Raw genomic sequence first — 25,917 nt, forward strand, 5'->3', positions numbered from 1 at the left:
GTAGATGCAAAATAATTAAACTAAAATTGGGCTTTCGTCCTGGTGCACTTTAGATATCTTTCAATTGGGCTAGGCGTTACATCAAAGTCCAACACCGGCCCAAATGCAAACTAAAATTGGGCTTTGGCCCGAGCCCGGCTAATTTTAGTATTTGGGCCTGAAAATGACTGAAATACTTGTCCGAACCCATCACGATTTTAGTATTCTAAAACCTGGTTTGGTTGTGAAGATAAAATTATGCAAGGTAGGATTAAAATCCAATTATTATATTGGATCTTGGGACGTCCGACAAAAAGATTTCTAGATAAGCCATGCATGATAACATAATATTTGTGGGTCGACCCAATAAGTTATCAGAGATACTAAACATCAATTAAAGTTCAATTATTTAATTACTCATGGTTAATCTCTCCAACGAAACGAGACATAAATATTAATTCTTGTCAATAATAATAAAAATAATAATAATAATAATAATATTGATGTGGTACAATTCCACGTCACGTTTTGCAATCCCTCCCTCGCACTTCTTAATTCCTCGCATGGGCACTACCTGCATCACAAAAAGTCGTTAGGGCGCCGGGATTGGTCCCGGCGAAAACCCTTCGGGGCTCAAGTCAGCTTTGTATGATAGAAGAATTCAGAGAATTCTAGAGACTGGTCGAAAGTTATGAATTGCATACCTTTAATTGTGAGATTTCCGGGTATTTAGATGAAAAAATATGTTCTCATAGGCCTGAGCCACTGAATATGGGTCGACTTGAGTCTAATTATTTAGATCATGCCAATTTGAACCTTAATCGACTTGAATTTATATTATTATTTTAAGTCGATTTAGGCTTGGTTTGTGTGACTCTACGAGCTTGTGGATATGGAAATTTGGCGATGACCCATCAGTGATAAAAGGAGAAGAAGAATGAGATATTGTTAGGGATTGTGATAGAGAATTTAAGTTAGATGTGATCGGGTCGGGTCAATAACGTGGGCGGGTGGTAGGTGGGGATAAAAAAAAGTAGTTAATTGGTTAAGAGGAAGGCGCCCGACAGGATCGACCAATGAAGAAGCTGACAGAAGAGGGACGCTAACAATCAATACTCATCACGGGTTTTGGATTACACTATTTTTCCGCACTGTTGTTATACGACTATTCCACTCGTCCAACAATTCTTACAATCATCATCATCATCATAAACAATAACATGGTAATATCCGAGTAGAGAGAGAAACTCTCTCTTGTGTGTGTGTGTGTGTGAGAGAGAGAGAGAGAGAGAGAGAGAGAGAGAGAGAGAGAGAGAGAGATGAAGAAAGAAGAAGCGCATCCCTTGTTGAGGGGAGGAAGGAGGGGGTCAAGCAGCTACAGCCACGGCTTCTCCGCGTCTCAGATCCAATCACTGACCGCCATCTGTCAGACAATCATTCCTCCCCTCACCGACGACGACGATGACGTCATTACAGTCCAGCCTTTTTACTCCTCCAACGGCCCTGATCAGGTTTTATTATATTTTCACATCTGCCCCTTTTGCATTCCTCTTTTCTCTTTGTTTATGTCAATTTCAGTACCCCTTAATTAATTCATACTCTGCCTCTCTCTATTAACTATTAACTAACTAGAGTAGTGCCAATTTCACACAATTTATAGTTTCTTGTAATCATATATATTTTATTTCAATTATTGTCTATTATTATTGAACTCACCATTCACAACAGTTCAAGAATCAGTTGCAGAAACACACAAAAAAAAAAAGCCCGAAAATCGGATGATTAATGTCATTATCAATAAGGGATATATATCTGATTATTATTATGATCCAAATTTAGGAACATTCAAGAAAATCGAACCGGATAAATTTCACGCTTATTTTTCCGGTGAATTATGTAACGTATTTTTAACTCGTTTGTTTTTCTTCGGCTTTCGTGATGTAATATATAGGTGGCGGAGCTAATTGTGAAGAGGGGTGTGCCTAAAGCAGTGTTCATAGTGAGCTTAGTGTTGAAGTTTCTTTCGAGCAGATTGGGAACGCTTATTCTTTGTGGCTACATTTGTTTCGACAAGAATTGGCCATTCGTACGCACTTTCTCCGAGCTGTCCTTAAAGAAGAGAGAATCCATCCTTCAGAACTGGTCCAGACAAACTCTTCTGCTCCCTCTACGAATCGCTTTCTTGCTTCTCAAAATCATCACTCTCTTCATCTTTTTCTCATGGGTAATATATGCATCTCAATGAACAATCACTTTTCAATCTTTTGCTCAATTGTAGCTTATATAACGTTATGCTATATATTTTGCTGCAGACCGATGAGAATTCGAGTAATCCAGCATGGGAAGCAATCGGATACCACGTAGAAGAAATCCTTGAAAAACAAGAAAACGAGCCCCCGCTCAAAAAGGGAGTAATCGAGACCATGAAGAATGAAGACGATTCCTCACTTAAGGAATCTCTACTCCAAAAGGGTGTTTCCGTGATCGAAGATCCGACCGAAAAAAACACGTACAAGATCAAATGCGACGTGGTGATCGTGGGATCTGGCTCTGGCGGCGGAGTTGCGGCGGCAGTTCTTGCGAAATCCGGCCAAAAAGTCGTCATAATCGAGAAAGGCAACTACTTTACACCCCAAGATTATTCTGGTCTAGAAGGACCTTCTTTATCCGAGCTATACGAATCGGGCGGAATTCTATCAACTGAAGATGGGAAAATCATGATTCAAGCGGGGTCCACAGTGGGCGGTGGCTCTTCGGTAAATTGGTCCGCTTGTATAAGAACACCCGATTATGTCCTCCAAGAATGGTCTAAACAAAACAAGCTTCCTCTTTTCACCACCGACGAATATAAATCCGCCATGGATGATGTGTGCGAAAGGCTTGGAGTAACCGAAAATTGCGTAGAAGAAGGGTTTCAAAATAAAGTTCTTCGAAAAGGGGTCGAAAATCTTGGCCTGAAAATCGAGCCTGTGCCTAGAAACTCTTCGGCGGATCATTATTGTGGCTCTTGCTGCTATGGCTGCAAAAGAGGTGACAAAAAAGGAACCGAGTCCACTTGGCTAGTCGATGCTGTAAACGAGGGTGCAGTGATTTTATCCGGTTGTAAAGCGGAAAAATTCGTTCTTGTTAAAAACAGATGCATTGGAGTAATTGCAACTAGCGAAAACAAGAACATCAAAAAGAAGCTTTACATCGAAGCACGTGTGACGATTTCCGCATGCGGCTCTCTCCTCACGCCTCCACTATTGATATCGAGCGGCTTGAAGAACAAGAATATCGGAAGTAACCTACACCTCCACCCCGTTTCGTTCGTGTGGGGGTACTTTCCGGAACCTTCATCGGAGATCAAAGGCAAGTGCTTCGAGGGCGGGATACTAACTTCACTCCACAAGGTACAACAAAATCAAGAATCGGACAATTTCGAAACCGTGATTGAAGTTTCGGCTCTCGGGCCCGCTTCATTCGCGGGCCTTATTCCTTGGGCATCAAGGCAAGAAATAAATGAGAGAATGACGAAATATTCAAGAACTGCGGTTTTATTCGCCTTAACAAGAGATCAAGGATTAGGTGAAGTGAAAAGACAAGGGCATGTGAAATATAGGCTAAGTAAAATCGACAGAGAGAATATTAAAACGGGCTTGAGACGGGCTTTGAGGATTCTGATTGCAGCTGGAGCTGAGGAAGTTGGGACGTTCAGAAGCGACGGGCAGAGAATAAAATGCAGAGGGATTAAAGATGAGGAGTTGGATGAGTTTCTTGATAATGTTGGTGCGGTAGGTGGGCCCCGTTCGAGATCGGAGTATTGGACGATTTATTGCTCGGCTCATCAAATGGGGAGCTGTAGAATGGGGGAGAGTGATGAAGATGGTGCAGTGGATGAGAATGGAGAGTGTTGGGAAGCTAAGGGGCTGTTTGTTTGTGATGGGAGTGTTCTTCCTTCTGCTCTCGGTGTTAATCCGATGGTCACTATTCAATCGACTGCGTACTGCATTTCGAAAAGACTGGCTGCTTCTTTGAAGAAAGGGAAGTTAGATTCTTGATTTTTTGTTCCTTCTTTTTTTGGCCTTTTCTTGTCTTGGTTTATTTGACAGTGTGTAAATATGAATTTGAGGAAACAAATAGAGACTTTATAAATTTAGGTGTAATTTAGATAATTCACGAATTTCATTACGATTTATATTAATATATACAGTAGAACCTCGATGAATTAATAACGTCGATTAAATAATAGTTTCTCTCGGTCCCGATTCGATGAAAATGTGTTCAATTATTAACTCGATAATTTAATAATTCACTAAATTAATAGAATTTTCATAGTCCCGACTATATTAATTTGAGAGGGTAACCTTAATTTCTACAAGGGAGATTAGGTAATAGAGACATAAGTTTGTCACAAAGTGGTTCATTCATATGTGATGTGATAGTATTAAGGTCCCAATGGGAGGGGGGATTCAATTGTGGCCCTCTGTCGGTTTGATTCGATGTAGACATGTAGTACGAGAAGATTTAAAATGGGTGGACAAAGGGATTCCCCTCTTAAAATGTTTCTATTCTTTTGTTTTTTCTTTAAAAGTTTAATAAACGTGGTTATACAAAATATTGTTGCCATTTGTAAATTGATTGAAAGATATATGGAATTAAACATATTAAATTATTAGTTTGGTAATTTAGTATTTCACTGAATTAATAGGGTAAATAGCACTTAACCCCTGTAGTTGAAAGCTTTTGCAGATGACTCCTTATGCTTTTTATTATGAGCAGATAGCTTCCCTAAGTATTTCCGTCAAACTTCAAGAAAAGATGGGCCATCTATAAAAGCTTGCGACCACGGGGGTGTTAAGTGTTATCTACTCAAATTAACAAAATTTTGCTAGCCCCGACTGTATTAATTTATAAAGATTTGATTATACATAGAATTAACCCTTCTTTTACACCATTATTATTGCATTTTTTATGTTGCATTACTTAGTAAGGACGATTCTGCATAAATTGCACAAATACCTGAAATTAATGAGCATTTAAGTTCACACAGCTGAAATTAAAGTATTCCTAAACTCTACATCCCCAAACCCCAAGAAAAGAAGACAACAGTGAAACATGGAAGAAAATGGTAGCAAGATAAATCGAATGGCTCGTACAATTAGTCACGATATTAACTCATGCACATGACATGTGTAAATGAGTCAAGTTCGAGCCAAGCTCGAGTAGTACCTAAATTTTTAGGACTCGAGCTTAAATTCAACATCAAAGATCACGAGCCGGCCCAAGAGCTTTATACCAAACGATAAAAAATTACCTAAAAATGGTAAAAGATGAACTCGAACTTTTGTCCAGCCAACTCATCTGATGTATATCAGAACATGGCATTGCCCTTGTTAAGGGTCTTTCAATAACTCGGAAAGTGATTTTTCTTTTTAGGAAAATAAGGTTCCAAAACAGGTGGGATAACATCTGCACACAAAAAACTTAAGGTAACACGTGTTTAAGACGTTTTCAACAATGGAACGAGACAAATGTTTACCTAGTATAAAATCAAGCAAAGATCATAAGCCTCATCACTTGCATATAGAAGCTTTATCAACCTTAAAAGAGTCGAGATTAAGAAATAAAAGAATGGAGGGAAGGAAGAGCCATCCTTTGCTGAGTGGAGGTAACTTAAAAGAGAAGCCAAAATACATGCATGGCTTTTCTTCATCTCAGATTCAGTCACTAGCTGCTGTTTGTGAAGCCCTCATACCTTCCCTTCCCACTAATGGAGTCAACCAAATATCGGACGATAATGCCCTCTACTCGTACTACACGTCTTCAGCTTCTCAAACTCCATTTCCTAATGAGGTATTTACACTCTTGAATCTTCACACACACACACACACACACACACACACACGCACACACACACACATTCTTTGTATCTATGTGTGTGTCTTTGTTGTGATTGTTTCATGGAACAGACGGCAGAGCTGATAGTGAAGAGGGGGATACCAAAAGCGGTGCTGGTAGTGAGCCTAGTGTTGAAGTTTCTATCGACTAGAATAGGCACACTTTTGCTGTGTGGGAGTAACTGTTTGGATTGGAAATGGCCTTTTATTCACAAGTTCTCAGAACTATCCATCAACAAGAGAGAATCGATCCTCCAGAAATGGTCGAGAGGAACTCTTGTCCTCCCTCTAAGAACAGTCTTCTTCATGCTTAAAGTCACCTGTTTCTACACTTTCTTCTCTCTTGTAACACTTTCTCATATTCAACTAAATATAACAACAATCTTTTGTTGTGCTTTTTTTTTTTTTACCTCAAAAGTGAAATGTGTTTTTGCAGACCGACGAAAAATCGCAAAATCCAGCGTGGGAAGCAATTGGTTACCACATAGAGAAAGTCGAAATTTCGGGACAACCAGAAAAGGAAAGGCCTCTCGAAAAAGGCGTCATAGAAACCGAGAAAGAAAACAAGCTCACGCTAAGAGAATCTCTCGTTCAGAAAGGCCTAAAAGTTGCCGAAAACCCAAAAGATCACAACACACTCAATATCGAATGCGATGTAGTGATAGTGGGTTCGGACTGTGGAGGAGGAGTTGCAGCAGCAGTTCTTGCAAAGGCTGGCCTAAAAGTTGTAGTCCTCGAAAAAGGGCATTACTTCACAGCAGAAGATTATTCAGAGCTGGAGGGACCTTCCATGAATGAAATGTATGCCTCGGGTGGAATTTTTTCAACTCTACACGGCAAATTCATACTCCTGGCTGGTTCGACGGTTGGGGGTGGTTCAGCTGTGAACTGGTCGGCTTCCATCAAAACTCCCGATCATGTTCTTCAAGAATGGTCGGCTGAGAAGAAGATTTCGATGTTTGGAGGTGCTGAATACCAATCTGCCATGGATGAGGTGTGGGGAAGAATAGGTGTAACCGAGAACTGCGTAGAAGAAGGGTTTCAGAACCAAGTAGTGAGAAAAGGGTGCGAAAATCTTGGACTCAAAGTTGAGGGGGTAGCGAGAAATTCCACAGAGAATCACTACTGTGGTTCTTGCGGCTATGGCTGTAGAAGAGGTGAAAAGAAGGGAACTGATTCGACTTGGCTCGTCGATGCAGTGAACAACGGTGCAGTGATCTTAACGGGGTGTAAAGCGGAGAAGTTCTTGTTGGTAAAAGACAAGAATCTCGAGCAGAGAAAGAGATGCAAAGGAGTAATTGCAACTGTAGAGAGCGAGAGCGAGAGCACTCGAATGAAGCTGCACATTGAGGCAAAGGCGTCGGTTGCAGCTTGTGGTGCTCTTTTCACACCACCTCTACTAGTTTCCAGTGGGCTGAAGAACAAGAACATAGGCAAGAATCTCCATCTCCACCCTGTTCTATTTGCCTGGGGATACTTCCCAGAATCCGGTTCCCAATTGAGAGGCAAGAACTTCGAAGGAGGAATCATAACCTCCATGAACAAGGTGATAACTGGAGAGCCCAATTTCAGGACAATAGTCCAAACTGCAGGATTCGGACCAGCGTCTTACGCTGTCTTCCTGCCATGGGTTGCAGGTAAAGACATGAAAGATAGAATGTCGAAATATTCAAGAACCGCGCTTCTGTTCACACTGGTCAGAGACGTGGGGTCCGGTGAGGTGAGAGAGGAAGGAAGAGTATCGTACAAGTTGAATAAATTCGACGAGGAGAATCTCAAAGCAGGGCTGAGACAGTGTTTAAGGATCATGATTGCAGCGGGGGCCGCTGAGGTGGGAACTTTCCAGAACAACGGGCAGAGGCTGGAGTGTGAAGGGGTCGGGGGTGAGGATGTAGAGAAGTTTCTGGAGAAGGTGATGGCTGCTGGGGGGCCATCTTCTGGGGGGCAATATTGGAATACTTACGCTTCTGCACATCAGATGAGCAGCTGCAGGATGGGGGCTGATGAGAGAGATGGTGCGGTTGATGGGAATGGGGAGAGCTGGGAAGGTAAGGGCTTGTTTGTGTGTGATGGGAGTGTCCTGCCCACTGCTGTTGGTGTTAATCCCATGATTACTATTGAATCAACTGCTTACTGCATCTCCAAGAGAATTGCGGACTACCTGGACAAGGAAAAGCAAACTTAGATTATGTGGATGCTCGTGCCTTTCTAGTTTGCTACATGACTGTGTGTGTGTGTGTGTGTGTGTGTGTGTGTGTGTGTGTGTGTGTGTGTGTGTGTGTGTGTGTGTGTGTGTGTCAGTACTATGTGTCTTAGCATTGTCCCTTTTGAGTTTTGGGTGAATAAAATGTTGATGTAAGCAGCTAGTCCCTATTTGGCATAAAGACAGTCCATTCCCTACAATCCAATCCTCTCCATCCAACTTAGACTAAATAATTAAAATATTTCTCATATCACTACACTGCCCAACCGGAGAATGCTGCTGACAGGGCTTTATAATTGATCTCCTAACTAGGGGGAAATTTAAATTGTTCAACTGAGTGAGGTGGCTTGGTTCGATTAACGCTCCTTACTTCTCTTTTGCCACAGTTTGCTCAAAAAGATTGTTTACCGGTGTTGTCTACAGCTAAATCACACAATTTCTCATTGACCATCAACCCATAAGCTACTTTTATTATTAAGGGGAAAAAATCCATGTCTACAGCTTGAAGAAAGTAAATACCATATCCTGTTTACGGTAAACACAATCATCAGGAACTAGACAACAGAACAAAATTACCGACTACTTTCCTTAAGTGAAAGTAGGTAAGATTAGAAACCTTCACCACAGACCAATGGAGATTAACAGGTCTGTGGCTGAATGTTCATCTGTGCATCTCTCGAGAAAATGTAGTATTATATGTAAGAGTTTAACCCAAAATGGACATGTGAAAAAAGAGTGACCTCAAGCGATTTAGACAAAATAGACGCGATGTTCTCAGCTTGCTGAGGCTTTCACTGCCTTTTCAGCTGCGTCATCCAAATCTTCAGCAGTAATTAAAGTCATGCCACTTTCCTGTAGAATTTAAAATTTTAAGTTGACTTAGTTACACATACTTTTGACATGCCAAATTTCCAATGTGAAACATACGATTTCAAAATTCACCTTTAGAATTCTCTTTCCTTGGTCAACATTGGTGCCTTCAAGACGGACAACCACAGGTACTTTCAATTGCACCTAGACCAGAGCCCAACAATGTTCAGAATTGTGCATGGTTCTCATGAAAGGAATAATATTATTAATTTTCAGCAGAAACATAGCAGCAAGCTTTTTTTAACTGTATGTGTTTCGAATATTCAGCCATTTATCTTTCTTTTTTTGCCGAAATGTCCTTGCATGATTATCATACTAGTCTAACTTTCTAACTTCTTAAACAGCCAAGTTCATTGAACAAAGGACATTTGAAACAGCTCATCCCATAGATAGAGGGAAGGTCGATTAACTAAATACTGAGGTTTAAGTTTGAAAAATCTGATGTAATATACATCAGAATGGCAAATGGCAAAAAATGGTGATGACAGAATATAAAATTTTGATAGGCAAAGATGCAAATGACAGATTTCGAGTCCAGATATGTCAAAAAAGCAATCATAAATAAAAGGAAAAATATAATTTGATGTATCTTTTACCTGTTTAGCAGCATTCACAATGCCGCTGGCTATTACGTCGCACTTCATTATTCCTCCAAAAATGTTGACAAGAATAGCTTTCACTTTCTCATCTGAAGTCAAAATTTTAAATGCTTCCACAACCTGTTCATTCAATTAATATTATAACCGAAAATTCTTTAACGGAAAATAGAGGAAGATACCAATTAAATAATTGCATTATTTGTCAAAATTGGAATTTATGTTCTCAAAATCATCAGAATCGTACAGAAATAAGCACAGTCCAATATATCATCTCTTATGCTTTAAATGATTTAAAAAGAAAAAAATCCAGTATCCAAATGATAGCAAAATCAGAATTACCTGACTTTCTGAAGCATTTCCACCAACATCAAGAAAGTTGGCAGGAGTTCCTCCATGTAACTTGATTATATCCATTGTTGCCATGGCCAATCCAGCACCATTCACCATACAACCAATTTCTCCATCTAAACCAATGTAATTTAAGTCAGCTTCTGCTGCAGCAACCTGAAAATTTTAGTAATATTTTATGATAAAATAAACATCATCCGCCACATACATGGATGCCCATTTACAAAGATTTACAGAGACAAAGAGGCATGAGCAGTACCTCACGAGGATCCTCTTGTGTTGGATCCCGAAGAGTAAATATCTCCTTTTGACGGAAAGCAGCATTATCATCAAAGTTGAATTTTGCATCAGCAGCTACTAGTTGATTATCAGAAGTCTCAGCAATGGGATTTATCTGTTAAGAAATTGTGATTATAATTTATAAGTAAGACAAATTAGGTGGTTCATGCAAAAGCTGGTGCACATTATAAACCTACAGAACAGTAAATGAAACATTTTCGACAGAAAGCAGATTAAAGTTGTAACCTCCAATAATGTGCAGTCGCATTTGCAGAAAAGTTCATACAACTTCTTCACTTGTTCAATCGAGCTATTTCTATCGGCCACTTTGGGGGACAACCCATCAACTACCTTGGCGGCATCTTCATCAGTAATTCCGGTGAAAATATCAATAGGCACCTGACACGAGGAAGATACAGAACATCAATTAGTAAAAGGAATCGCATCCAGGGAGCGGGAGAAAATTTTCTGTATGACAGCTGGATCCAAAAGTAATGGAACAGAGACAAACCTTTACAATCAGTTCGGGATGTTTCTCTGCAAGATCTTCGATACTGGTTCCTCCCTTTTTACAGGCGATAATAAGCTGCAGGATGTAGGTGTAAGCACATGGATAAGCATATGAAGAAAAAATTTGAATATTGGAAGTTCAATTAAATAAGTACTTATAAAAAGTCCTCAATCTTTAGGAACTTACAGGACCAGCAGATGCACGATCAAGAGTAATGGCAAAGTACATCTCATTGACAAGGGATAACTTCTCAGCCAAATACACCTGTAGAAAGGAATATCACTGTATCTTTTAGCATGACCTAACTTATCAACATAGCAACAGATTGACCTGTACTCCGAACGAATACGCAGCAAAGGTTTACTAGGGAATAAAAATAAAGAAACGAGCACATCCTATGTCAAACTATCTTGCAATACTTTGTTTGAAAAAAGAGCAAGCAAACATAATTCCACTCAAAAATGGAAGCATTGAGGCAACTCTAATGCGAACTGCAAATAGAAGATATAGTTAAATACAAACCAAGCAGTCAAGAAATATGATATAACTATGATGAGAATAAACAAAGTGAATGAATAATAGAACAAAGGCAGAAAAGAATATTCATGAGGTTCAACTAATAAAGATATTACAATAATAGAGGCAATGGAATCATATCTAATACTCTTCCAATAAAATCAAAAAGTTAGTTGCAACTAAATTACGCTTGAGACAGTAATAGTCCATGATTGAAAACAATGATATTCTCTATGTCTATAAAATATAGATGGAACCAAATCTCTGGCAAGCATTCAATACCATTAATTTCTAATGAATTCCGTTGCTCTCTTATTTGAGCATTGACCGTGTTATAAAATCCACAAAACCTTTAATAAATCTAATATATGCAAGTAGTATAATATTAGCTAAAGCACTATATTAAAGCACGTAGCAAAAGTGATGGCTTCTGAGCAAGGATCTTTATGGATTTCAGCTACATTATGAGCCTATATATACATGTATGGACAATATACGCAATCTATGACGAACCTTGCTGACAATTTTTCCTTGAGGTCCAGTTTGCTTAGTGACAAGTATCTGCCCAAGCATTTTGCCTGAAATAAGATAAATATCAGAAGTTATAATAATTCTTTGACAGATACAAGATATATCTCCCAATATCCTTCCAAAATATGTTCCATAACTTAAATCAGGGGTTACGTTTAGATAGCGGGACATTCTTTGCCACATTGGATTAATTAATCAGAAGTCAACACAATTTCATGCACATGAAGTAAGGAAAAAGGTAGGGAAAATGACCATCCGGTGATGAACCTACGTAATTTTACGATCCAGCAATTGAAACTGACTTTGACAATGCTTGTGTAGCTTTTATCAATTACCATTTTCAACACTCAACCAAAGTTATGCATAAATTTCCTTATGAACTGGAACAGGTGGACTATTATACCTGCTATACCCTCAACCTGGTCAGACTTCACAATATGAACTCCACCCTGGAGACCACTCTTAAATGTTCCCAGCCCTCGACCACCAGCAAGGATTTGAGACTTCACCACCACCTACAAAATTTGTGTCTAAAGATCAGTTACTTTTTAGAAAAAAAGTATGCACAGGGATCAAAGGCCCAATAAATTGTCCACATCACTACCTCACTCTGGCTGGGAAACATTTCATGCATCGCCTTCCTGACTTCATCAATGGAACCAACTGCCATGCCTTTTGGAACGTTGATTCCATGTTTACCCATCAATTCAGCTCCCTACGTCAGTTAACAATTTGGACGAGTTAATTTCTATTTTCTACGAGATTCCAAGGTGGAGCTAAAATATGTCGAGATTCCGGTCCATTTTCTTCTCATTTGCACATAATTTAATATCTACCAGCCAAAACGTGCGTCCATAAATCTAAAAACTAGAACTATGAAATTCTAATTCATAATTAAATTGGTAACGCATTCTTCGTCAGTATCAGAAATACTAAAACGAAAAATCGAAGTAGATCTCGCTTGAAAACGTCAATACCAACAGTAATTTGACATATATGTAAAACAAAGAGTGCGAGCGAGCGTCTCCGTGTATGATAAAGGGGGGCGTTGTTACCTGATACTCGTGTATGTTGAGGCGGCGCAGCTGTTGCTGCTGGCATTTTCCGGCGAAGGAGAGAGACCGAGTGGCTAGTTTCCCCAGCAATTCTCTCACCATTTTTTGTCTACGTTTTTGTTCCTTTTCTTCGAGATCCTTTAGCGCAAAATCAAACTGCAAAGCAGAGATTCAGAGAATTATGAATAACTTGTTCAACAGAAACCCTAATCGGAGAGAGAAAACAGGCGCAGATGCCGGAGGCATAGGGACTGACCTTCGCCGGAGAGGAGAGCGGACCCAAATACGTTTTTCGTATTTTTCTTTTTATACGAACATTGACCCCCAATCAAATGATCCGGCTTTTAAATATTTTTTTTTTTTATTTCCATAAATTATATGTTATTTTCCTTTTCTTGTGGAGAAATTATTTTTATTTCCATAACTTCTACGTTTGCTGTTTATTTTCCTTTTATCCTGTGGCTTCTTTATTTTTTTATTGTTTTATTGAGATACGCTTTTGTTTGATTATTAATAAACGAATATTCTTTAATTTGTGCATGCATATAATTTCATCACGTGCATTAACAAACAAGTACAAATCTATTACAAGGATAAGAAAAACCAAATAAGGAGCTCAAAAAAAATGAAAAAAATGGTCCGTTGCATTTACCGGTAAATCGGCATTCAAGATTCGGAGACCCGTTCTTGTGGCAAAAAGTGTATCCCTCACGTTTCAGTTCATTTTACACGTTCAATTTTGCATACGGTACAAATACATATACCATTGTTCCAGACTCCAGAGTACATGGAATTGATATCTTCCCCTTTGTACAGCTTCAGTCGTATCTAACGACTCTATAAACTCGATTTTCGTTCGCTAAACCTCACCTGCATTGATTCCTTACTCATTTATATTGAATATAAACGAGATATACTTGAGCTCAAGAAATATAGAGAATTAATCTTACTACCTCCACTGTTTTGGTGAAGAGAGATCCGCATCATTGATAAACGAAGGCTTCTTCGCGTTGTAATAAAAATGTGCAATCATTTGAACCAGCTCATCTGATGATCTCGTGTCTGAAAATCAATCGCGACAAAACTTAGTATGATCTATGCTACAAACCAAGAAAGATATTAAAATTAAAAGAAAAAGGGCTTACCCTTCTCTCTATATAGTATCTTGTTTCCGCGCAAGAACAAAATCTGCGGGCATTCTTTAACTTTAAGTGCGTACGCTAAATCCCTCTCGATATTCATATCTATCTTCACCGTCTGCTCGTGCAAGTTAGTTAAGCAGAGAGATTAACACTTGGGAAAACATAAATAAAAAACGAAATTAAACGAAACGAGATTGAGCAATAAATTATAACCAACCCGAGGAGGTAATCGATCTTTGGCTTTCCAATAAACCTCTGCTGCTTTCTCCAACTCTTTCAAGACTTTCCAATTATCACTTGCTCTGGTATAATTAAAGGAAAAAAAACATAAAACATTTTTATCCACCAAAATTATATTACGGAAATAGATTAATGTTTCACCTGTTGTATCTTTCGAAAACGAGGACAATTAGTGGGCTAGGGTGAAAAGCAAAGCTCTCCCACTCGAGACAATTGATCTCTTTAACTAATGCGTCGTCAATTTCTCCTTCCCAGTTAATCTCTGTGCCATCTTCGCCTACGACGTTTTTTATCGGGTGCTGATTAAAATACTCGGAGGCTTTGATTCCCCATCCTATATCTGCATCCAAAGGCCAATTTGGATCCTCCTCCTCAATCAGCATCTTCTTTTTTCCAGAATCACCGATTTCATCTTCATCTTCATCGTCACTATCTTCATCTGATGAGTCATCGTCGTCAGAACCAGACTTGCGGTTTGATTTTTCTTTCATTATATTTTCCATATTTTTCAGAATTTCTGGATTTTGGTTCCGTATTGACTCGAAAGTTTTTCCCAGTGAACCACGTATGAAATCCTCGACAGCTGCTGCTTCACTTTTTCGACCCCGCCTTGGCTTTTTAGGGATCATTGGAGGAAATGAACTCTCTGGGTTTTCAGCTTCGTTTTCGGGATTTTTAGCTTTACGGGTTTTTTTCTCTGTATTAGACTTCGACTTAGAATTCTGGTTGGGGTTAGTTTCGGATTCTTGATCGGATTTTCTCGAATCAGCAGAGCATGAGAGGCGTTTCACAATGCAATTGAGCTTCTTTCCAGGAACTTTAGAAAGGAAATTTGCACACGAAATGGATCTTGAAAACGAGGTGCATATCGTGGCCCTTGTAGGAAAAGGCAACGAAGAATGGTGACAAGAATTCGTATGTACTGCCGAAAGCAACATCTGTTGATGACTTGTTACGTCAAACCTCTCTAATCAAAGACGCTGCTAAGAAAATTATGGAACCAGCAACTGAAATGCCAAAGAAATTCGCCGGTTAATTTCGAATAATCAACAAAAAACAAAAACCACATACTCGTACGAACATGTACAAACAAATGGACCAAAGATAAGACCGAGCAGAACACACACACACACACACACACACACACACACAAAAAAAAACTTTTAATATGACAACCATAATAACTGTTCAAAATAAAGATTAAGATGAATAAAAAGCGTAGAATAACTAGTGGCTTTGATCTAAAACAAGACACCCAGTTAAGGAAAGTCATTAAATTCATCAGTACATGTGAACGCCGACAGGAAAAACAGAAAGTCCTCGACTGCGCAAATTATCAAACAGGTGGCGTGCATCCAACTGATAAAACAATAAGTATCAACTTATACCCCAAAAAATCGGGAACTAACGTCGTTCGACGCGTGCTCTCGCCTGTGTGTGTGTGAAAGAGAGAGAGAGAGATTACGAGATGTTGGCCGAAGGTGGCGGCGCCGCCGAGAGAAAATCGGATTGTTCTAGATTTTGCGCTGGAGGAACGAGTACTTACTACTATAGTCAACTTAGTCAACTGCAATAACAACTCATGTCTATTTTTATACTGTGTGCGTGTCACACACTGTGAGTGTGTCGTATCTATTTAGTATTATTACCTTTAATAGTATTGTTACTTTTTTTTACCTTTATTATTTATTATTTCTATTATTATGACGAATGACGATAATTATTATTAGATCCAGATCCAGCCACGTCATAAATCCAATTTTGGAAATTAAATTTTGATTACGGTGTTACTAGGTTATCTTATTTAGCAGGCCCAAAAACTAATTGAACAAAATTCCCATGTTACGTTATTAATATTATATTTAAAATTAAATTAATACGTTAATATCGGTGTCAAATATTATCATGCACCACTAATTTTATTTTATTTACGTACGAGCCTTCTTATTGTTAACTGAGTCTGCCCAATCTTTCTATGGTATATGAATGCATGAAAGCTATGTTAATTAAATAGCAAATAAGGGAATTATGGTAATTAATTTGATGAATGAATCTACTAAGATAATATAAATGATAAGATTGTCAGCTAGTTCGATAAACAATTTAAAGTGAAAAAATGAATTAATACTTGAAAATTATATTAATGTCTGAACGTCTATACGCTAGTATTCCCGTTCGAGTTTTACTATGTGCGGCCCAATATCTAATGGACCAAATTATAATTTAATACACGAATCTTTATGAGTATGATGTTATTGAAATATTTCCAATTATTTCAACTATATTAGGTTAAAACTATCACATGCATGCATGTAACCTAAGTTCATTAAATAACAAACAAGGAAATTATTGTAACTAAATAAAGAAACAAGTTTATTTAGAGAAAGAATTTGAAAACAAAAAAAAAAAAAAAAATAGAAGGTAACACTTGAATTATATTAGTGTAAACGTTATATCATACCTTGATATTTTTTTCGTCAGTCAAGCCTTGTTATGTGCGGCCCAATAATTAATGGACCAAGTTCGGCATGTTACATATTTATCGTACCTTAATATTCTTTCTATCAGTTGAGTCGTCTTATATGCGGCCCAATAACTAATAGACCAAATGTCACCTTACATGTTTACTGTACCCTAATATCTTTTTTATGTCGACCTAGTCGTGCGTTTTATGTGCGGCCCAATAATTAATGGACCAAGTTCGGCATGTTACATGTTTATCATACCTTAATATTATTTCTATCAGTCGACTCGTATTATGTGCGGCCCAATAACTAATAGGCCAAATATGTCACGTTACATGTTTACTGTACCCTAATATCTCTTTTCTGTCGGCCGAGTCGTGCGTTTTATGTGCGGCCCAATAATTAATGGACCAAGTTCGGCATGTTACATGTTTATTATACCTTAATATTATTTATATCAGTCGAGTCGTATTATGTGCGGCGCAATAATTAATAGACCAAATATGTCACGTTACATGGTTACCGTACCCTAATATATTTTTTCTGTCGGCCTAGTCGTGCGTTTTATGTGCGGCCCAATAATTAATGGACCAAGTTCGGCATGTTATATGTTTATCGTACCTTAATATTCTTTATATCAGTCGAGTCGTCTTACATGCGGCCCAATAACTAATAGACCAAATATGTCACCTTACATGTTTACCGTACCCTAATATCTTTTTTCTGTCGGTCGAGTCGTGCGTTTTATGTGCGGCCCAATAATTAATGGACCAAGTTCGGCACGTTACATGTTTATCATACCTTAATATTATTTTTATCAGTCGAGTCGTATTATGTGCGGCCCAATAACTAATATACCAAATATGTCTCGTTACATGTTTACCATACCCTAATATATTTTTTCTCTCGGCCGAGTCGTGCGTTTTATGTGCGGCCCAATAATTAATTGACCAAGTTTGTTGGCACGTTACATGTTTATCATACCTTAATACTATTTCTATCAGTCGAGTCGTAATGTGCAGCCCAATAACTAATAGACCAAATATGTCAGGTTACATGTTTACCGTACCCTAATATCTTTTTTATGTCGGCCGAGTCGTGCGTTTTATGTGCGGCCCAATAACTAATAGACCAAATTTGTCATGAATACATGATTAACCTAATTTCCAATTCTTTCTAATGCATATCCTAGATAAATTGAACATTTTCAATTAAAAATAAAAATCATTTCTTCACTAATATTATCGTTTATATGAACCCTAAGTCAAATTAAATAACAAATACGGAATATTTTCCAGAAAGGATATTTCTGAGGTTAAATGTGACATAAAAGTGACATATTAATAAACAAACTAGTGCAAAAGAGGAAAATGCTCGTTCCCAGTGCAAGTGAATAGTGATGAAAATAATATACGTTTAAAGTGCAACAACTCTAAAAGACAATTGTACCCCTGGAATATTCTCGAATTTCATCCCGAGCAATAATATATATACTTGTCTGCCTGCGTCTATGTCGCAGCACACAAGGGGGAGAAGATCTTAATCTCACCCACAGCAGAACACAAAAATATGTAAAACCAGAAAAAAATATTAAAAAGAAATTCCAAAAGTCATAAAAATTAATTAAAATAGTCCATAAAACAAAAATTAATTAATTAGTTCTAGGAAAGCATATAAAAATTACAACACATTTTACATTGACTTTTTTTCCTCTCAGTCAGTCCTCACATCAAAGATTTAAGAGACCTAGCCTTGATTGGCTTTCTTACCCTTTTCCTTCCATTATTATTATTATTACTGTTATTATTATTATTATTATTATTATTTTCTTCTTCATCTTCTTCTTCTTCGTACTCCACCTCATCAGAATCTTCTTCACCAACTGCCGCCGCAATCATTTCCTGTTCGTTTCTAGCATTTTCCGGCATGATATTTCCACCACCGCCGCCAATGTCCTTGCTGACTTCGCCTCTCTTCTTGCCCCATCGGGGTCCGAACCCCGAATAGTAGTAGAATTCGTAGGGGTTCGCTGACGAGGATGCTGACAATTTCTTGGGGCGGGCCCGCCGAGAAGGAGGGGGAGGAGGAGGAGGAGGAGCTTCGGCCGCCGGCTTGCCGGATTTCTTCGTCGGGTTGCTGTAGCTTCTCACCTGAGATAAGTGGTGCTCGCACATTGAATTGCCTCTCGATGCCTCGTTTTTGCATTGCCAATTCTTCCCGTCGGTCTTGCAGCAGAAAACAATCTGCTTTTTTTTCTCCGCCACCACCACCGGCGGTGCCGGTGGCGGAAGCGGCGGCAACGGCGGCGGCGGCGGGTCCACCTCCATTTTATCCACCTTAACGGCGGCGGCGGCGGAGGAGGTGGATCCGGCGGCGGCGGTGGTGGTGATTCGTCTGCCTGGGTAAGTGGGGTATGGCGGCTGCAGCCAAGCATTCATCTCCCTATAATCCGAACGCAGATATAATTATATATATGTATATATGTATGTATATGTGTATATATCTCTGTATCGATTAATAAAAGGGAAGAACAAAATTATATGAAGTGTCGGGGGCGGAAACCCTAATCGAATTATATAGCGAAACGATAATGCGGAAAAAGGAAATAAATAAAAATAAAATAAAAATGAAAATAAAATTTATAATAAAAGCAGAAAAAATCTATTACCTCTCGATATGTAAATGAAGATTTACTGAGCTCCCATTTCCAGCAGAGACGCCATTCCGATCGACCTGCACAAAAAAAAATCAACCCGATTTCGACAAACGGAAACATCGAAGCTGTAATAAAACGGCGATAGAGAGAAAAGCCCAGACAGTAATTCGAATTATCGAGCACAGACAAACGGCACAGACAAAAGGGATTAACGCTCCCTGCAGAACCCTAACGGCGAGAAAACCCTAGGAAAAATAAACCCAGAAATGGCAGCAGAAATGCAGAAAACACCCACTAGAATAGCGGACGAATGCCAGCAGATCTGTGGCGGGGGGGATTAAGGAGTTGGTCTGTGGAAAAAATTAACGGACCTGGGACGGCGGAGGAGCCGGCTGAGGAGTTGACGGCGGCGAGAAGTTTATCACGTCCCACGGCGACTGATTCAGCTGACAGCCGTGGCGAACCAGAAGGGTTCTGTCAGGCGCCGTCGCGTTGCTTAACGGAGAGATTTTGGCGTGCTTGCGTATTCTCATGGCGGTACAAGGGGTTTTTTTTTTCGGGGGGAGGGGGGGGCGAAGTTTGGAGGAGGGGGGGGCGGGGTAGGGGGGAGGGGGCCGTTGAGCACGATGAAGTAGATCCAAATACTTGCTTTGTTTTTCTTATTGTTGTGTAATATATATATATATATGTAATATATATATATATATATATTATATATATATATATATATATATATAATTTATTTATTTTAAGAATACGTGTAGGAAGTTGTATGTATAGGTAGGCGTATTTATATTAGTCTGTGTGTAGTTACTATTTATTATATTTTATTAGTTGGATGGAGGAAATCCTGGTCCCACCCCCTTCTTTTCTTTTATGCTTTTTTATATGTATAATACATATATAATATAAATAATAATAATAATAATAATAAATATAAACAAAATAATACACATATTGATTTTTATTTTTAATTTTAATTATGTTTTTACGAGTTACGCTCGACTATTTTTTAGGTCGAACGATTCTACTAAGTCGTCTTTCCGGATAGATAAATATTATGATGTTCTTTTTATTGATGGAAAAAACAAATAGTCACTCAAAGTGCACTGGTATATTGCGTCCACGTGCAGTATTAGCTCGTAAATCGTGAAATTTCTTTTCTCTTTTCGAGATTAACCTTTAAAAAATATATATTAAAATGATGTAAAAGTTGTTATCGAGTTAAATTGTCAATTATTCTAGGAGTAATGATAGATAAAACGGGATCGGTTAAAATTTAATGCAAATTTAATTATAAATTCCAATTTATAGATATGTCAAAAAATGCGTGGCGCGTGGGTTGACAAAATACGAACAATTTTTTCTTTTAATAACAAGCTATAAAAGAAATCCGTAGTCAATCATATACGTATATTGACCATAGTTTGTAGACAATTTGAAGATTATCTAAAGTAAAAAGAGTGGTTTTGATGAAATATTATGCCTTCTTTGATGGCCAAAATATATATCAAGATTATGCAATCTTTTGAAAATCCAATTGCATAATTTGATATTTGGTGATTCATTAAATAATATTTTTATATAACTTTAACCAACCCAAAAAAATCCAATTATTTTATTATTTATAATATCAATCAAATATGGCCATAGTATATTACTTTATCAATACACAATATGATTTGACGATACACGGAATAATTATTAACCATTGATCCGCACATAATTACACACACTCACGTATATGTGTGCATAGCGAGAAGTTATTTAAAAGTATGTAAAAGTAAAAAGGGATTTATATAATCCGATTGTTCAAATTAAAAGAATTTATAAATCTTTGAAAAAAAAAACTCAGAAAGTGCCTTTTAGGTTTTGACCAAAATAAATGAATAGATCACTTTTTGGTATTTTAATTTATTAAATTTTATTTTATATTATGTCAATTTGTTTAGAAATTACAAGAATGGATAAAGTGTTGATATTTTTGTAAATGTACAAAATCTATTTTGACATTTTTACCTTCATAACCTTTGAGTAACAATTGAGGCCCAACTATTTTTAGCACACTAAATTAGCTGAACCCAACGAATCGGCCCAATATAAGTCAACGCATCGGCCCAATATAAGTCAACGTTATCCAATTATTACACAACGAATTATAAAGAAAACAATATTTTGATTATTTGATTATTTTTTGATAAATAATTTTGATTATTTGATTTAGTGATGATAAAAAGGCGGGATTAATTAAATTCTAAAATCAAAAGTTTACCCACACAAAATTTATTTAATAATAATAATAATAATAATAATAATAATAATAATAATAATAATAATAATAATAATAATAATAATAATAATAATAAACATGATAAATGCATAAGTGTATAATCTAAATTTGTAAGTAGTGCAAATTTTTAAAATAACATATCCCAACGTATTAATTAGTGGAACCAGAGCATTTTTAATCACAGTAAAAAAATTACATTGAATTAGAAATAAATAATAAATTTATATTGAATATTTACAATATTATCTCCCCATTTAATAATATAAAATTATGATATTCATAAATTAATAAATACGATAAATTAATAAAAATGCAAGAATAAAAAAGCAAAATGTAGGCACATGATTTGATGGTAGAATCCAAGACAATATACATAACCAGTCCCACATAGAACCCTCCATTCCCCCAAACCCCAATGCTGCACCACATAATATAATATTTTTTTTCTTTTTTTTTTAATTAATGAAATATTTATTTAATAATTAATTAATCCCTCAAATCTTCTTTCTTACGCTTTCCTTCGGGAGAAAAAAAGGAAAAAGAAATCCCACTCGCTGTTCAGTTTTCTCCCTCCAAGAATTCCGTGCGGATACCTTTAGATGTACACAATTGCCAAAAGGAAAAGCCTCTCAGAAAATCATTTTTATTTTTTTATTTTTTTGGTGAAAAAGGAATAAATAGCGAAAATAAATTCATTAGGATACGAGATTCTTCAGAATTGCGTTTAATTAATTTATCAGTATACGAAATTTCATGTGGTGAGATGTGGGCTACTGTAGATTTCCTGTGGGAATCAAACCTCTGCTGTGTGTGCTGTACTTTCGATAGCGAAAGGTGATTTTTTTTTTAATTAAATTTCTTGTGATTATTAATTTTTCTGTGTGTGTGTGTGTGTGTGTGTGTGTTATGATTTGTTGATTGTTATGATATATGGGGTGATATTTTTGGGTTTAAATGTAGTGGTATTTAGTATTTAGTGAATTTTTGAATGGGTTCATAGATTGTATATGGGTTTTTCTTTTGGTAAAGAATTCCGATTTTGAATTTTTTGACTGTTATCTTTTTTCGGTTTCAATTTTCCTATTTATTACCACCTTTTATTTTGCTGAGTCAATCCTGCCATAGTAGGAATTCCTCTCCCAGAGTAGAATTTGCAGCCAAAGGTGAATTTGTATGTGTTTTTATTCGATTGTAATAACGAATAGCAAAAATTCGATGTCCCAATTTCTAGTACAGTAGATACTTCACTTCTCTTGCAGGTATGTAGTTATCAAATGTTCTTATTTCCGTTTTCTGCGGTTTTTTTTTATAGAGGGGGCGAAACAGTATGAGCAATGAGAATCGGTTTAGACAGCGAAAAAGAGATCAAAATCGTTTCAAGTTTGGTAAGATAATGCAGTGTCTCTGCTCGGGCGAACAGTCTCGTGCGAATGAAATGACCCCTTTTTCTGAAACTCTCTCGACAAAGGATTGTTCGGCCAGTGTTTATTCATCGCGGCATGGAGAAAATGAAAGGAAACCCGAGAGCGGCAACATTGAAGAAGCCGAATTATCGCTTCGTGAAAGCGGCTCTTTGAACTATGAGGTTTGTTTTCTAGTAACAACTTTTTTGCTACAATTCTTGAATGCTTCCTTTCGTTTGTTTCTTAGTGGATACAATTTTATTGTTTTTTTAGGAAGCGAGAGCGTTGTTAGGGAGGTACGAGTATCAAAAGGGGAATCTCGAATCAGCTTTGCACGTCTTTGAAGGAATTGATATAGCTTCCGTTACTCCAAAGATCAAAATCACCCTCGCTAAAATTATAGAAACTCGTAAGAGACGATCACAAAATTACGCAACGCCACCGATGTCGATACACGCTGTTAGTTTGCTTTTCGAAGCTGTCTTTTTAAAAGCGGAATCTTTGAAAGCACTTCGTCGGTATAAAGGTATATCCCCACGTGCTAATTGATACAACCCATTTTTCCCTTAGTTCCTCGTAACTATTGTACTTAGGGAAGATATGATTTTTTTCTCAGTATATCGATGATGAAATATTTCTCATTATCTATTAAAATCTTGTTATACTTAGAAAGAAAGTAAAAGCTATCTGAAAATCTTGTTTAATTCTTCTTGGAAAATCATATATTCCGTTTATCGAACTTTTTCTTCTATATTCATGCCTGATAATCGTTTCATATGATATAAACGTGTCAAAGGAAATATATCCCGTTGTGAATTATTGTCTGATTTGTGTTTCTAATGATTTTTGCAGAAGCTGCTCAATCATGTACAGTTATTCTGGACATAGTCGAATCTACATTGCCGAAAGGCTTGCCTGAAAAGTTCGGTGCTGACTGTAAATTACAGGAGACGATAAACGGTGCAGTCGAGTTACTTCCAGAATTATGGAAACTTGCAGATTCACCTCGCGAAGCTATTTTATCGTACCGTAGGGCCCTTCTGAATCACTGGAACCTAGATTCCCTGACCACAGCAAAGATCCAAAAGGAATATGCCGTTTTCCTCTTGTACAGTGGAGTCGAAGCTATGCCGCCAAACTTGAAATTCCAAATGGATGGTTCCTTCGTACCGAGAAACAATACCGAGGAAGCCGTTCTTCTTTTGATAATTCTTTTGAGAAAAGTTACGCTCAAGAGAATCGAGTGGGACCCGTCGATTTTGGACCACCTCACGTACGCGTTGTCCATATCGAATGGGCTCGGTGCTTTAGCCAATCAAGTCGAAGAGCTTCTTCCTGGAGTTATTGATCGGAATGAAAGATATCATATCTTAGCTCTTTGTTGCCATGGAGAAGGTGATGACGTGGAAGCTTTGAATTTATGGAAAAGATTGTTGAAAATTAACGAGGGTTTGGTTTATTTGCCTGCTTTGTTATTCGTTTCGAAAATATGTGTTGAAGAAGGGGCTATTTTTTCTCGTAAAGCGCTTGAAATTTTGCATGGGGGTTGTGATAATTTGAAGGGTGTCGCACAGTGCTTGTTGGGCGTTTCGCTCTCGGCGAATTGTTGCTCTAATTTGGCCGATAGTGAGAGAGTCGAAAGAAAATCCGAGGCGCTTAAGTGTCTCGAAATTGCTGCGAAAATGACGAAAATGAAGGATCCGATTGTTGTACACAATTTGTGTTTGGAATATGCTGAGCAGAGAAAGTTGGACGATGCGATGCGTTGTGCGAAAGTATTGCTTAAATTGGAAGGAGGGTCGGATATTAGAGGGTGGATATTGTTGGCTCGGATATTATCGGCTCGGAAATGTTTGTCCGAGGCTGAAAGTATTGTTAATGCGGCTTTGGATCAAACGGGAATGTGGGACCGGGGCGAACTGTTGAGAATTAAAGCTAAGTTACAAATTTCGGAGGGTCGAGTGAAGGAGGGAATCGAGACTTATTCTCAGCTTCTTGCTCTGCTTCAGGTTCGGAGGAAAAGCTTTGGTCTGGGAAAGAAGATTAAGGTTTGTGATTGTTTGCTGCTCACTTTGCATGGAATGAAATATTGTGTATCTATCTAATCGTGTTAAATAACAATTAGATATCTTGTCTGAAATATGCGACGTAATTCTTTAATTGTGGAATTGACCGAAAGCCCGTTTATATACCTAATTGACAGGACGACAAAAATCATTTCAAGAACTTAGAGCTGGAAACATGGCACAATTTGGCTTCCATCTACATCAAATTGTCTCGTTGGCACGATGCGGAGCTCTGTCTTTCCAAATCTAAAGCCATTAGCGCCTTTTCTGCTTCTAGATGGCACACGACTGGTATATAATTATTTATTTTAATGTTTTTAGTTTTTTAATTTATAAATCTGTTGTTATATGAATCCCTTTCTTATTGAGTGCAGGTTTGCTTAATGAAGCAAAGGGGGACCACAAAGAAGCGATGAAGGCGTACGGGCTTGCTTTGGAAGTGGATCCAATGCACGTTTCAAGTCTAGTCTCGATGGCTACAGTTCTCAGACAGGTCAACTGTGGGTCAACGGGTATTATTCGAAGCTTTTTGACAGAAGCGTTACGAATTGACAGAATGAATGCATCTGCATGGTATAATATGGGGTTGCTTCACAAGGATGGTGGTAGTTGTTCTTCGGCTTTGGAAGCTTCTGAATGTTTCCAAGCGGCTACGATTCTTCAAGAGACTGAACCCGTTGAGCCCTTTCGATGATTGAATACTCCCTGTTTTTTCGAGTCTGTAAGGCTATAAAGTGTTGAGCTAAATAATTGTAGTTCATTTATAAGAGTGTGTGTGTACTTGTTTGGAGAGAGAAATAGAAATTTTGTTTGTGTTGTTGATATTGTTTTGAATTGAGCAGTGATAAATTACTTTTTGTGCAACTTTTGTAACTCCTTGGTCTC

General features: G+C 37.7%; 6 protein-coding genes across 11 annotated transcripts; 3 read left to right on the forward strand and 3 right to left on the reverse strand.

Moving 5' to 3' along the window:
- The first annotated feature begins 1,030 nt into the window (after positions 1–1,030).
- Positions 1,031–4,159, forward strand: LOC105952052 (Long-chain fatty alcohol dehydrogenase family protein). The gene is made up of 3 exons (XM_012975560.2): positions 1,031–1,490; positions 1,931–2,203; positions 2,292–4,159. Exons 1-3 carry the CDS (start codon positions 1,299–1,301, stop codon positions 4,017–4,019), a joined length of 2,193 nt encoding a protein of 730 aa, XP_012831014.2. The 5' UTR covers positions 1,031–1,298; the 3' UTR covers positions 4,020–4,159.
- A 1,210-nt stretch (positions 4,160–5,369) lies between these two features.
- On the reverse strand, positions 5,370–13,250 carry LOC105952036 (succinate--CoA ligase [ADP-forming] subunit beta, mitochondrial). Of its 2 annotated transcripts, XM_012975549.2 has the most exons (14): positions 13,027–13,250; positions 12,771–12,926; positions 12,320–12,430; positions 12,119–12,230; positions 11,698–11,762; positions 10,855–10,932; positions 10,669–10,743; positions 10,404–10,556; positions 10,138–10,272; positions 9,870–10,034; positions 9,528–9,650; positions 9,004–9,075; positions 8,802–8,913; positions 5,370–8,019 (listed from the first exon to the last, which is right to left on the reverse strand). In XM_012975549.2, exons 2-13 carry the CDS (start codon positions 12,870–12,872, stop codon positions 8,836–8,838), a joined length of 1,269 nt encoding a protein of 422 aa, XP_012831003.2. In that variant the 5' UTR covers positions 12,873–12,926; positions 13,027–13,250; the 3' UTR covers positions 5,370–8,019; positions 8,802–8,835. The 2 variants fall into 2 exon arrangements, with proteins under 2 accessions (XP_012831003.2, XP_012830995.2); XM_012975541.2 differs by lacking the exon at positions 5,370–8,019 and having other exon boundaries at positions 8,505–8,913; positions 13,027–13,226.
- LOC105952026 (long-chain-alcohol oxidase FAO2) lies at positions 5,479–8,261 on the forward strand. The gene is made up of 3 exons (XM_012975529.2): positions 5,479–5,814; positions 5,931–6,203; positions 6,295–8,261. The coding sequence occupies exons 1-3, from the start codon at positions 5,479–5,481 to the stop codon at positions 8,041–8,043; spliced, it is 2,358 nt and encodes a 785-aa protein (XP_012830983.1). The 3' UTR covers positions 8,044–8,261.
- A 52-nt stretch (positions 13,251–13,302) lies between the features above and the next one.
- Positions 13,303–15,860, reverse strand: MRL7 (polyadenylate-binding protein 2-binding protein). 5 transcript variants are annotated; one of them, XM_012975511.2, is made up of 6 exons: positions 15,618–15,860; positions 14,294–15,159; positions 14,130–14,214; positions 13,916–14,027; positions 13,724–13,832; positions 13,303–13,640 (listed from the first exon to the last, which is right to left on the reverse strand). In XM_012975511.2, exons 2-6 carry the CDS (start codon positions 15,088–15,090, stop codon positions 13,637–13,639), a joined length of 1,107 nt encoding a protein of 368 aa, XP_012830965.1. In that variant the 5' UTR covers positions 15,091–15,159; positions 15,618–15,860; the 3' UTR covers positions 13,303–13,636. The 5 variants fall into 5 exon arrangements, with proteins under 5 accessions (XP_012830965.1, XP_088672450.1, XP_088672451.1 ...); XM_088816324.1 differs by having other exon boundaries at positions 15,541–15,777; XM_088816325.1 differs by having other exon boundaries at positions 15,562–15,717.
- Positions 15,861–18,218: 2,358 nt separating this feature from the next.
- On the reverse strand, positions 18,219–19,831 carry EDA8 (Putative membrane lipoprotein). Its single transcript, XM_088816327.1, has 3 exons — positions 19,645–19,831; positions 19,286–19,350; positions 18,219–19,059 (listed from the first exon to the last, which is right to left on the reverse strand). Exons 1-3 carry the CDS (start codon positions 19,804–19,806, stop codon positions 18,342–18,344), a joined length of 945 nt encoding a protein of 314 aa, XP_088672453.1. The 5' UTR covers positions 19,807–19,831; the 3' UTR covers positions 18,219–18,341.
- Positions 19,832–21,916: 2,085 nt separating this feature from the next.
- NPGR2 (no pollen germination related 2) lies at positions 21,917–25,905 on the forward strand. Its single transcript, XM_012975464.2, has 6 exons — positions 21,917–22,397; positions 22,876–23,148; positions 23,240–23,492; positions 23,819–25,014; positions 25,170–25,323; positions 25,407–25,905. Exons 2-6 carry the CDS (start codon positions 22,891–22,893, stop codon positions 25,724–25,726), a joined length of 2,181 nt encoding a protein of 726 aa, XP_012830918.2. The 5' UTR covers positions 21,917–22,397; positions 22,876–22,890; the 3' UTR covers positions 25,727–25,905.
- Positions 25,906–25,917: the final 12 nt, after the last annotated feature.

This window comes from Erythranthe guttata, chromosome 4, assembly GCF_056151865.1.
Source record: "Erythranthe guttata isolate IM_541 chromosome 4, IM_541, whole genome shotgun sequence".
Taxonomy (NCBI): Eukaryota; Viridiplantae; Streptophyta; class Magnoliopsida; order Lamiales; family Phrymaceae; genus Erythranthe; species Erythranthe guttata.